This window comes from Xyrauchen texanus, chromosome 30 (genome assembly GCF_025860055.1).
Source record: "Xyrauchen texanus isolate HMW12.3.18 chromosome 30, RBS_HiC_50CHRs, whole genome shotgun sequence".
NCBI classification, from domain to species: domain Eukaryota; kingdom Metazoa; phylum Chordata; class Actinopteri; order Cypriniformes; family Catostomidae; genus Xyrauchen; species Xyrauchen texanus.
Window position 1 is genome coordinate 21317124 of NC_068305.1, and position 11550 is coordinate 21328673.

General features: G+C 37.5%; 1 protein-coding gene across 2 annotated transcripts in view; it reads left to right on the forward strand.

The window, feature by feature from the left end:
- The window catches only part of LOC127623763 (serine/threonine-protein kinase Nek1-like), a 36304-nt gene extending 26609 nt beyond the window's left edge, over positions 1–9695 (forward strand). For both annotated transcript variants that reach the window (XM_052098246.1, XM_052098247.1), the window contains 5 exons: positions 1434–1573; positions 1669–2009; positions 5880–6013; positions 6311–6443; positions 8706–9695. In XM_052098246.1, coding sequence (XP_051954206.1) covers positions 1434–1573; positions 1669–2009; positions 5880–6013; positions 6311–6443; positions 8706–8719 — 762 coding nt within the window. In that variant the 3' untranslated portion in view covers positions 8720–9695. The remainder of the gene's footprint in view (positions 1–1433; positions 1574–1668; positions 2010–5879; positions 6014–6310; positions 6444–8705) is intronic.
- The last annotated feature ends 1855 nt before the right edge of the window (positions 9696–11550 follow it).

Sequence of the window (11550 nt, forward strand, 5' to 3'; positions counted from 1 at the left end):
GCAGAACACACACACTAAATGGTGTCTTTCTCAGTGCAGGCTGTCAGTCTGTTTAATTGGTAGTTCAGCACTCCTCTCTAGTGTGCAAGTGAGAGAACCAATGGCTGTGCTGGAGCTGGATGACTGCACTGATATTAAAACCCTCCTCTGCTCTGTGCAGAGAATTTAAGTCCCTCTGCTGAGTGTTAAGTAGCTAGATTGTTTTATTCATGCACACAATTTAGATTAGAACAACTTCAAACTGCAATTGGGAGATTGTTGTGCATTTTTGCTCTAGTTCAATTCAGTTTGATTAAAGGGGCTATATTCTTCACTTTAGTACCATTTAACTTTTTCCCTGGAGTCCATTGTTTCTTGCACCAAAAACAGTTGGAATTTTAGTTTTTCATTACTATTTTACAACCTCACTTTAGACCCTTAAGTTTTTCCAAGTGCCGTGTGTGTGTGTGTGTGTGTGTGTGTGTGTGTGTGTGTGTGTGTGTGTGGCTAAATGTTATCATCAGCACAAGATGTGCTGACAGTCCCGCCATTGTTGTCATATTTTATTGCTATATGAGCTGTACATGCATGACTAGAAATTAGCTGCCTGTAGGCATTACAAATATAGCTGCAGTGTCTTGACTTTCCTTAAAGGGACTTGTGAAGAATTTACACACATTTTAACAGGCAGATTTTTGCTGCTGTGCTTTTAAAGGGATAGTTCTTCCAAAAATGAAAATTCTCTCATAATTTACTCAACCTCATGCCATCCCAGATGTATAAGACTTTCTTTCTTCTGCGGTAAGTAAATTGGTACAAAACTTATTAATCTCCAAAATGCACATTAAGTCAGCATAAATGTGTTCCATAAGACTCCAGTGGTTAAATCTATATCTCCTGTAGCTATACAATATGTGTGGGTGAGAAACAGATCAATATATACATCCTTTTTTACTACAAATTATCCTTCCTGGCCAGTAGATGGCAATATGCACTAAGAATGCAAATTGTCAAAAACAATAGTAGTATGTGAAAGTGTGGCTTTTTAATTCAAGGAAGTTTGGAATCGACTATGATTATTTTTATAAAGAGGTTTATATTAATGTGTAACTGTCCACTAGGCTACATCTTGTACACTGAATAAAATGTCCAAACAATACACTTTAGTTTCATTTAAAAATATTATTTTGTTTTTTGTGCTGGTTTACTTCATACAACACAGAAATATTTTTCATATGTGATTTTTAGATTTAATTAGATTTCAAAGAAAGGTTTTATTAAAAAATGTGTTAAATGTAGGCTAATTTAAAGTTAAATATGTAAAGGTTTTAAAACACTGTAAAAAAAAAAACTAGAATAGAGTAGAGAAGCATTCAAATTAAAATATTTAAATATGTAGTCTTTGTGAGCTAAAGAGATAAATATCTCTAATGTGTTTGTGTGTGATGTATCAGATGCTCAGGACATGCTCCTTACCAGACCTTAGTAAAGTGTTTGATGATGCTCCAGAACCTGAAGGTGCCGTTGCTCCTGAAAGCAACCTGGAGATAGAGGATCTGGAGGACAAAGCGGATGAGCAGTCAGAGACTGAGGAGTAAGACGCACACAGAAACACACACACGCACATGTGTGCACGTGTACCTGTTTACATCTACAAACATCATCAATGATAAACTCTCTCTTTTTCAGTGTGTATGAGGATGATGATTTGCGAGAGCTCAGAGCATCTATGGAGAGGCTCCTCCAGGAACAGCGCAGTGAAGATGATGATGATGATGATGAGGATGATGGTAGTGGATCCAATGGCAGTCCTGCTGATGAAGAGGCAGTTGTTCTTAATGGGCTGGTCGGTGCTGGTGACAACAAACACAGTCCAGAAGAGAAGTGTTGTAATGGCATGGCTGAGGAAGATGATGATGGTAGTCATGATGAGGAAGAGCCAGGAGGACCTGATACTAATGGAATGGAAGTTGAGGAAGATGAAGAGCAGAACAGCAGTGAAGGCCTACTCAATGAGGAGTGGCAGTCAGGTAATGTAATCATAACCACATGTGTAAAGATAAGAATTGCAACTACTGTAATTTCATTTCATCTGTTGTTGTTTGCTTAATTGGAAACATCTTACTCTCAGATCATGCCCTAGTGAGTTTAAAGGTGTTGCTACATACTGAGAAAAATAAATCATATAGTTGGCACTTTAATGTATCCCTTTTGCAAAATCCTGAATTACAACTAATGTTAAAGGCTGAAATCAATGTTTATATGGAGACCAACTGGTCCTTAGTATGCCTCATTCATCAAAAAATCCAAAGCTCGACAACTCGTGGAGTTGGAATGGAATATTAAAAGTGCCGAGGCAGATCTGAAGCGCTGAATGTCATCTGATGGCGTCAGAGAATTGACCCGATTGAAATACAGATATAATTCTATTTTGTCACGGAAGGTAGATTTTTAGCTATTCTGTTGTTCAGATGGCCGCATTTCAGTGGCCCAAACAGGGCATTAAGTATTTGGGCATTTTATTCCCAGAAAATTTAATTTATTTAGTTAGTTAACTTTGACCCCTTAATCAATTTTAGAGAGATGTGGGCAGGTGGGCTTCATTACATTTATCTATGATTGGGAAGGTTAATGTTTTTAAAATTATATTCCAAAATACCTGCAACAGTCTCTCCCTGTAGATGTCCCCCTCTCTTATTTCAAGCAATTTGATAGCATAGCAAAGTCCTTCATTAGGAAAGGTAAGTGTCCCAGGTTATATTTCAATAAGTTACATAGGCCGATTGACAAAGGTGGGTTAGGCCTACCCAAGACTTTTGTTTTATTATTATGCATTCGGTCTCAGACATTTGGCTCATTGGTCGCTTCCACCTGAGAGAGCCCCTACTTGGTTTTGTATTGAATAGGAAGTTCTTGCCCCTATTTTGCCATTGCAAAGCCTTTCTATTAAACTAACTAGTGAAGTTGAATTACACCCCGTTATCTCGCATTTGCACGCGGTATGGTAATGTTACCTTGAGCATATGGCTGAACCCAAAATGATGTATTAATAAGTCTCCTTTCTTCTGGTCAGAGTGGATTGTGAGGGAGGTTAATACACTCGGTGACCTATATGAGAGTGGAGTGTTGAGATTCTTTGAAAATATGGCTCAACATTTTGGGATTCCCAGATCTCAGTTTTTGAGGTATTTACAGCTGCGCCAACTGCTCTTTACTATTTTTGGGAGTAACATACACCCCCCTAAAGTGGCAGATACTCTGAAAGTGGTGATTACTGCTTTCGGAAAAGGCCATGAGGCATCAGTGTATTACATCCTGTTAATTCAGTGTCTGGGGGACGGAGCTTCAACTTCTCTTAAGAGATTATGGGTGAAAGTGGAGTGTGGACAAGTCTACATCTAGAGATGCAAGGGTGCGTCTGATGCAATACAATTTTACATCAAGTCTGTTTGACCTCCACTAGATTGTATAGGCTTGGTCTTAACTCTCTGGGGTCTGAGGGTGTTTTGGGCCCTGGAGAAATTTTGACATGCCTTGACATTTTTGCTTTTTGCAGTTGCTTAAAAAAAATTAATGGCTAAAGTCTGATAACACTGTATTCAGCACAACCTGGGCTACAATAATATGTGAGTAAAATGTGTGTACATGTTTGTATTTTTGAGAAAATAACGTTTATGCATGGTTTTTGAAAAAACAAAAATGTTAAGTAATTGAATTAAGGCCATATAACGCATACTCAATATTTGTCCTCAAGACTTTTGAGAACTGGATCTTGTAGCCTAGAGTTCTTGCTACAAAATGATGTGAAAATCCTGATCACTCATTCATACAAAACAATATAGTAATTAGAAAGGTCATATGCGAGGAGGCGTGAATTATCATGAATATTGATTGTAATTCACACTTGGTGAGACAAAGACCCCTCCCCTGGGCCTATCAATGAGGAATGTGACAAAGACTTAATGATCAAAATCAAGTTTTAAGTTAAAAGAAGTAATATGACTATACATTTTCTTTACATAAAGACTTTACTTAATTTTAGACCTACACAAGGTCTAAATTTTAGACCTACTGCATAAACACTAGTTAAAATATAATCTAAACATTCATATTATTTTTACATTACATTACATATCATATTTATATAATACAGCATACAATATAAATACCTGCTTTAGCCGAAACAGTATTTAAATGTAACTAAAACTTGTAGGACATATTTCAATACTCTGAATCCTGGCTGGCATGTCTGGAAATAGTTCCACTAGCAAAATATGTACATGTTTATATAAAATAGCATGTCAACTAATGAAAACTAAATGACTGACTTGTCCGAAATTGTATCCTCGGCTGGATCAAGTCACTCTTCAAAATACAAACGTTCATCGGATTCCCGCTCTTCTTCTGAGGAAAATGTGAACTCTTCATCACTATACAGGAGTTTCCTCACCTGTGTATCTTGCGATCTTTCAAATGCACAGAAAAGTTAATGAGCTTGTTGTTTTTAAGGCACAGTCGGTGGCGTTTACATTTGCATTGATCGTCTCAGCACATTAGGGTATGAATAGCGCTCTCTGCCCGTGGGTGTGATCACATTAGTGATAATTAGCTGAGCCAGGAGAAATTGTACATCGTTTTTTCATACATCATTAAATTTGAATTGTTTTATTTAAAAGTAGACATTTTAAGCTTTGTTTAGGCATACGTTTCATGTTTGTGTGATAAGTTTTTGCGGAGAAATATGCTCGTGAACACAGAGACGTCTGACAGCTCACCCTTTTTATTTTCTTTATTTTACAAACGCACAAGGTTTTGTTGTTATTGTGAGTGTACACAAATAAAAGTAGACCCTTTATAGTCTCTAATGATGTCTTACACTTAGGCCTATCTGTATGCCCCAAAATTACAGAGAATTTTATGTTGTTTCCGCTGTAATGACGGAAAAATCCAGCAGGACATGCCGGCATGTCCGTCGACCCCAGAGGGTTAAAGAAACACCCACCTGCTGGCAATGCCAATCAGAAGACAGGGACACAACCCATGTTTTTTCGGGATGTGTTAAGAAGCTTTATGTGTGACTATTGGACACTCAATTTTCATTTTGCCCCAGACTCTGTATCTTAGGCGATGGGGCAGTCATTAATATTGGGATAGTCATTTAAAGAGTTAAAGGAGTTATGATTGGCAGAAGAATCATCTTCAGGGGATGGAAGTCAGCTGGGGCACCCTCGTTTCGGGAGTGGTGCGGAGAGATGGGCGGGGCGGAGACATTAGATTAGGTGATTTTCAGAAATCTGTTCTAATTGTTGGTGACCACTGTAGTGCGTGTTTGTGTCGGGTGGGGGAATTTTTGGGGGGTGGGGTTTAATGTATATAATTGTTTCCGTATTTTGTTGTGTTTGTATGTCTTATGAATGGAATCAATACAAATTGTTAATAACAAAAATAATTACAACTACTTTACATCCACTAACCACATTTTAACACAGCACAACACAACAGCTTAACTCCATCTGCATACACAGGACAACACAACATAACAACTAACTCCAAACTCCAACTAAGCCACCAAAACAACACTGCAGCACTACAAACTGCATGGACACATGCAACACAATAGATCCGTAAACTAAATGCATCATAAATGAAGCATTCATTGTTCAAGACTTCTCTTTGTTGTATAGAAATGAAAGCAGGTGCTGAGTTAATCAAGCTTAATATATTTTTCTGGCTAATTAAATCTGACAGTTGATTGGTCTTGTATGACTACAATGTGTCGAATGATGTAGCAAATGTCACTCTCACCAAAACAGATCAGCATTGCATCAGCCAGTACTCCACAATACATTGTGATGGATTTTGCTGTGACTGCATTATGTCTTTCCATGGTATGAGTATAGATGACAGTGAGGAAGAGGATGATGAAGATCTAGAGCAACAGGACAGTATCTTCAGTCGTCTGGAGGAGCTGCGCTTCCATCTAGAGCAGGCTATGGGCTTTGAGAACTTCATCCAAGCCTACAACAAGATCAAGGTCTTAATTATTGTCAATCCAAATCTGTCCAGTTAAAGTCCAAATGTATTTCATATGGCCTTGTCTTACACCAGTTTTTCGTTATTATGTTAACTGTCAACATGGTGTCCCTAGTGACATTAAGTGGTTTTGTTCTCTATGCATTGTAGGCATACTGCATATCTGGGAGGACTTTAGTTGTCACACACCACCAATAACAATGCTGCCAAGTTATGGAATTTAGTTGGCTTGCATGGTATCATCCAGTATAAGATTTTGTTATTTGTGTGAAGTGTGTTTGTTTGTTCATTCTGATAGGCCATTCATGAGGATGAAGATGAGAACATTGAAATGGGCTCCAGCATGGTACAAAGCATTTTAGGAACGGAGCACCAGCACCTGTATCCAAAAATTCTCAATTTAGTGATGGCAGATGGAGCTTATCAAGAAGGTAAAGTAAACCATCTCATCTGATGTTCTTTGTCTCACACAATAATAAAGACACATGTACTGGTCCATTTGTACTCTGATATTTGCCAAAATAGAAAACGGAAAATAGAACTGAAGTGGGTGTAGGAGAGAGCAACTATTTCATACAATGCAGGAAATCAAGCACGTTAGAAAATGCCGTCAAAACACACACTAAAACACTTACAAAGAGGTAAATTAAAGACATCATGACATGCCTTTTGTATTATGTTAACATGTTTTAAAGTTTTTTGCAAATGTATTTGTAAAACATGACCATTTTCCACCCTCATTCTGACCTTCTGTCAGAAACACTTGTTTTGGTGCTGCTTCTCTTTAAAGACTTGACAGTAAACGCCCACTGTTATGATTGGCTTTCTGCTCTTGACTGGCCTGCTCTCTGATTGCCATATCACTGCTCACCGCTACTGGGCGGGGCTACAGAGGATATATAAAGTAAAGTAGGCATTAATATGTTGTTGTGGAGGCATCAGATGCAAATGTCTACCATAATGTGACATCCCAATGTGTATTAAGCAGAGAACGAGTTGTTTTGGCAGCTCGGTCTCAACAAATGCTCTTTTTCAGTGAGTAGGAAGTTTTGAGTTTTGAAACTACAATTACAGTAACCTCTTACATAAATATAATTCCTCATACCATGACCCCTTTAACACACTGCCACACACTGCTTTAACACATAATGCGATCTCTGATTGCCTAATCAATATCCTGAATCATTTTATTTATGTATCTTATCTAGCTCCTTGATAGATAGTCTAACATTTTTACATTTGCGGCATAAAGTCTGGTTCTCATTGCAGTTTATTCTAGCCAAAAACTGACTGACATGTAAAGCCAGCAACTACAGTGCATTCTGTTATGTGCGGGGGTGGGGTTATCTGAAATGGATTATACCACATTAATAAAACTGAATTGAATAAGTGAGTTCACATGAGCGAGCAGTAGTTTCCGCAAACAGTTGTGTGGAGAACACTGGAAAATAACAGACAATGTTCATATACAGTACTTAGCGATCAGAATTTATGTCTGTCCAAAAATAATAAGTATTAGAGGACGACCAATAGTGGATTTTGCTGATACCAATAACTAAGGTGGTGGAAAAGGCAGATAACCGATTAATTGGCCGTTAGTTTTTTAAAAGTGATTTATACAACGTTAAAAAGATTTTTAGTCTTTCCTTACTATTATGGGCACAGACATTGAGGCTAAAAGAGTCTAACATGTATACAATCCCAAAAGCAGTTTTTTGTGCAACCAAAATCCCAATCATAACCAGAAAAATGATTATTTGGTCCATAACGTGGAACTTGTTTTTTTTTTTTAACTATAAAAAAGTCAAAAATACACACAGGACTCTTATTTTGAAATGACAAAGATGTGGCTTTGTTACAATGCTGTAGATGTAAATATTTACCAAATTAAGCTTTTTATAGCCTATATATTCATCAGATGTAGAGATGTTTCACCTAATGAGGTTTATTTATTTATAAGTAATAAAACAAAAATATCGGCAACTATCGGCATAGATTTTTTTTAGTGTCAAAACCAACAGTCGGCACTGATTAATCGGCAATAAGACCTCCAATAAGAATTGAATGCTTTTTAGACTTTACTCAGAAAACAAAGCTGCATATACAGTTCTGCATGTGGATATCTAATTAACCAGTTTAATACAAGTTGAGCTCAATCAACAGCATATGTTGCATAATGATGATTACCACAAATAATTATTTTGACTCATTCCTCATTAATTAAAAAAGTTGGAAAAGTCATCCAGTCAAATTGGAACTGGCGATTTCAACAAGCCCTTGTCATTTTTTTGTGCTATATAGTACATCAGACAGTCAGTGAATGGTCTGTGGACAGTCCGTGAGTTATTTTTGCTTTGTTTTTAGACCTTTGACTCACTGATACAAAACACGCTGCACAAGTGTTTGAGCAGTTCCAGGGCATAAAGGTCAGGTCAAATAATTTGGATTAAGGCATGTGCGTGTTTCTGCTTGTGTATGTAGCGGCCTCTGATTGATGTGAGGGTATTCCTGGCATTTGCAATATGTGTTCAGGGCTAACTCCCGATCGTGAACATTAATGTGACCTCTGACATTAGAAATATAGCCTGGAAGTTGTCTTTAGATCTTGTTTTCATTCGTAAGTTGCTTAGCCTAACAGTTCCTCTCTTTCTTTCTCTCTTGCCTTTCTCTCTCTCGTCCCCTTTCTTTCTCAGATAATGATGAATAGGAGTTATTCATCCATGCCATTGGCAGCCTTGGACAATCTGCTGGCAAGCTGAAGCGTTCCCATGATGCACTCTGACAGGCAGAGGTGCGCGTAGGGGATGGGGGAGTGAGAGAAAGGAAAACATGAAATGGACAACTCTAGCACGGGCTGTTCAGAGTCCACGGTTGTACGTGCATATCATGAGGAACTGAAGCACTACTCTGGAAATGTTGTGCATATAAATGTGTTGTAGATGATAATATTTAACCAAAGTGTAGCAGACAGAAATACAGATTCTCAGAGATATACATGTGCCCTACTAGCTGTTGACAGACGTATGTAAAAACGCTGCACCATGCTGTATTCACTAACAACTGAAGCCATGGAAACTGCTTTATAAGGATCTAGACTGGCCAGGGAGGTCTATTTCAGGGGTCAAAGGTCAATTATCTGCCCCGTATCAGGTGCTTGCACACAACAGGCAGCAGGTTTTAATCAGCTGTCTACCTCTGACAACAGACCAGTCTGAACTTAGTTTAAAAATTCCAGTCTTCTCAAACAATTTTCAGAACCTCTTTTTTACTTTTTACACATGCATTAGTCGTTTAACTAACATGCTCAGAAATGATTTAGCCTCTTTCAGACTTTCTACCAGTGACGTTTAGGGGACTTGCCGGAACTGTTATTTAAAAAAGATTGTGTAGATTGTGCATTGAAAGAGAGATAACAAAAGAGTGCACAAGCATACTTATGTGTTTGTTTGGCTTTTATAAACACATTTATAACTTTGTGCATGTTTTACACAGCTGCACTACCTGTGGGAGATTATAAATGTTGTCTTCATTTTAGTTTGCTGGCAGAATGTGATACTTGAAAGTGTACAGAAAATTGTATAGCATTCAAAGCAATTGTAAAACAGTTTGCAAGCATTATTACTGTTTGTGTGCATGTCAGAATGTGTATATCTTTGTACTGAGAAATAAAACTAAGTTTTTTTTTTGAGAGAACATGTTTTGTGTGTCTGAGTGTGGGTATGAAATCACTTGCCAACGTCTATATTTAGCTACCTATTTGGAAGGACTTTTCCTCAACCTGATTGGTGTAGTGAACTGTCAATCAGTAGCAGCTGTGTAGCTGTCACAAGAATTGGCTGGAAGTGTGTTGGGGTTTCCCCTTGTCAAAGAACATTCATGCATTCTCAGACAACCGCAAACTATTGTGGGTGTTTATAAGTTGTATCTTTGTCGGATCATGTAGTAGGAGTCACGTATCATTTGCTTTCATTAAATGAAGAGTCCATTGCTTCATTCTTTTGTATTCGAAACAAGATAATTGCGTTCTGTGACAAACTCCTTTGTGTTTTAATTGAGAAAATAAGTGTTTCATTATGGGGCAATACTTGCCCCCATGGAATGGTTTTCCAGGGATATTTTATATAAAAACACCCAGTGTGTAAGGCTATTTATCTCAAATACTTCAATTGAATTGGTTCATTTAAATGAATTCCCAATGTGAACAATTATGTCTGCTAACAATAAAATCAAAGCAATGTCAAATGCAAAAGTAGCTGTAAATAATACACAAGATGACAATGCATTAAATGTTCTGTTGAATTTTGTTTTTAAATGATTAGCCAATCACTATGGTAGATTATACATGTTTTTATGGTCTGTCACTAGATTTCGACTGGCTGTACAGAACTAATCTGACAACACCAGGTCACTACAGTGTCTGCAGATGAACTGAACCCACAACTTGATTAGCTTCATAATATTCTATTCTAAGCCTAGCAAATGCTGGACAACAGAAATAAAAAATGAATTCACTATGGATTCTAAATATTTGGGAAAGTTTTGTTATACTTTCTGTGGCATTTTTGCCCTTGTCCTGGTTAATTTCTAAATATGTGTATGTGTGTACTGTATGTGCATTTGTGAATGACTTTCTGTTTTTACCTGGACAAACCTCATGGATCATTCTGCTACTGAATTGTGTAGCAATATTAGTTTGGAGCAGCAGTACTACAACATGGTCTCCCTTTTACAACATGTAAATGGTCTGCACTTGTATAGCACCTTTTTTTAACCTTGGAGGTTACCAAAGTGCTTTACACTGTCTCCCATTCACACTCACATTTACGCACCATGCAAAGCGTTTGCCTGCCATCAGGAGCAACTTTGGGTTCAGTGTCTTGCCCAAGGACACTTCGTCATGTGGAGTCATGTGGGCCAGGAATCGAACCACCAATCTTGCGATTAGTGGACAACCCACTCTACCACCTGAGTCACAGCCACCCCATTTTTTTATAACAACATGTGAAAAGCACTCACTGCTTGTGTTTTTGCATTAAGTATAAAAGCACTGCATTTTTCACTCAGCCTCCTACAACTTAATCTTCACAACGCAATTAAACTGTATTAGTAAACACCTCTATGTTTTGTGCATATAAATGTGCCTTTTATTTCTCAATCTATGTTGTGCTTTGTTTGATATAACCTCAACATTCTGTTGTTTAACACTCATTGTCACAGTTAATTAATCCTCCTTGATGGCCAAGTGCTATGCAAATAAAGTTATATGATCCTGTGGGAGAGGATGGTAGGGAAGAAATCACACCATACTGATGGCTGGAAGATCTTGCACTTATTTTAGTGTGGTCTGCCTTTTAATTTCGAGATGAGAAATTGTCATTTAGAAATGATAGAGCATCATAAATACAAGTTAGGAATAATGCTTTTTAAGTGCTCTCAATTAAAAAGGACAATGTAATGAACTATTTATCATTAAAATACTATGTTTAAAGATTTCTTTCATTTATTTTCAAGTGAAACATTTCACATAAAGAAGTTTTT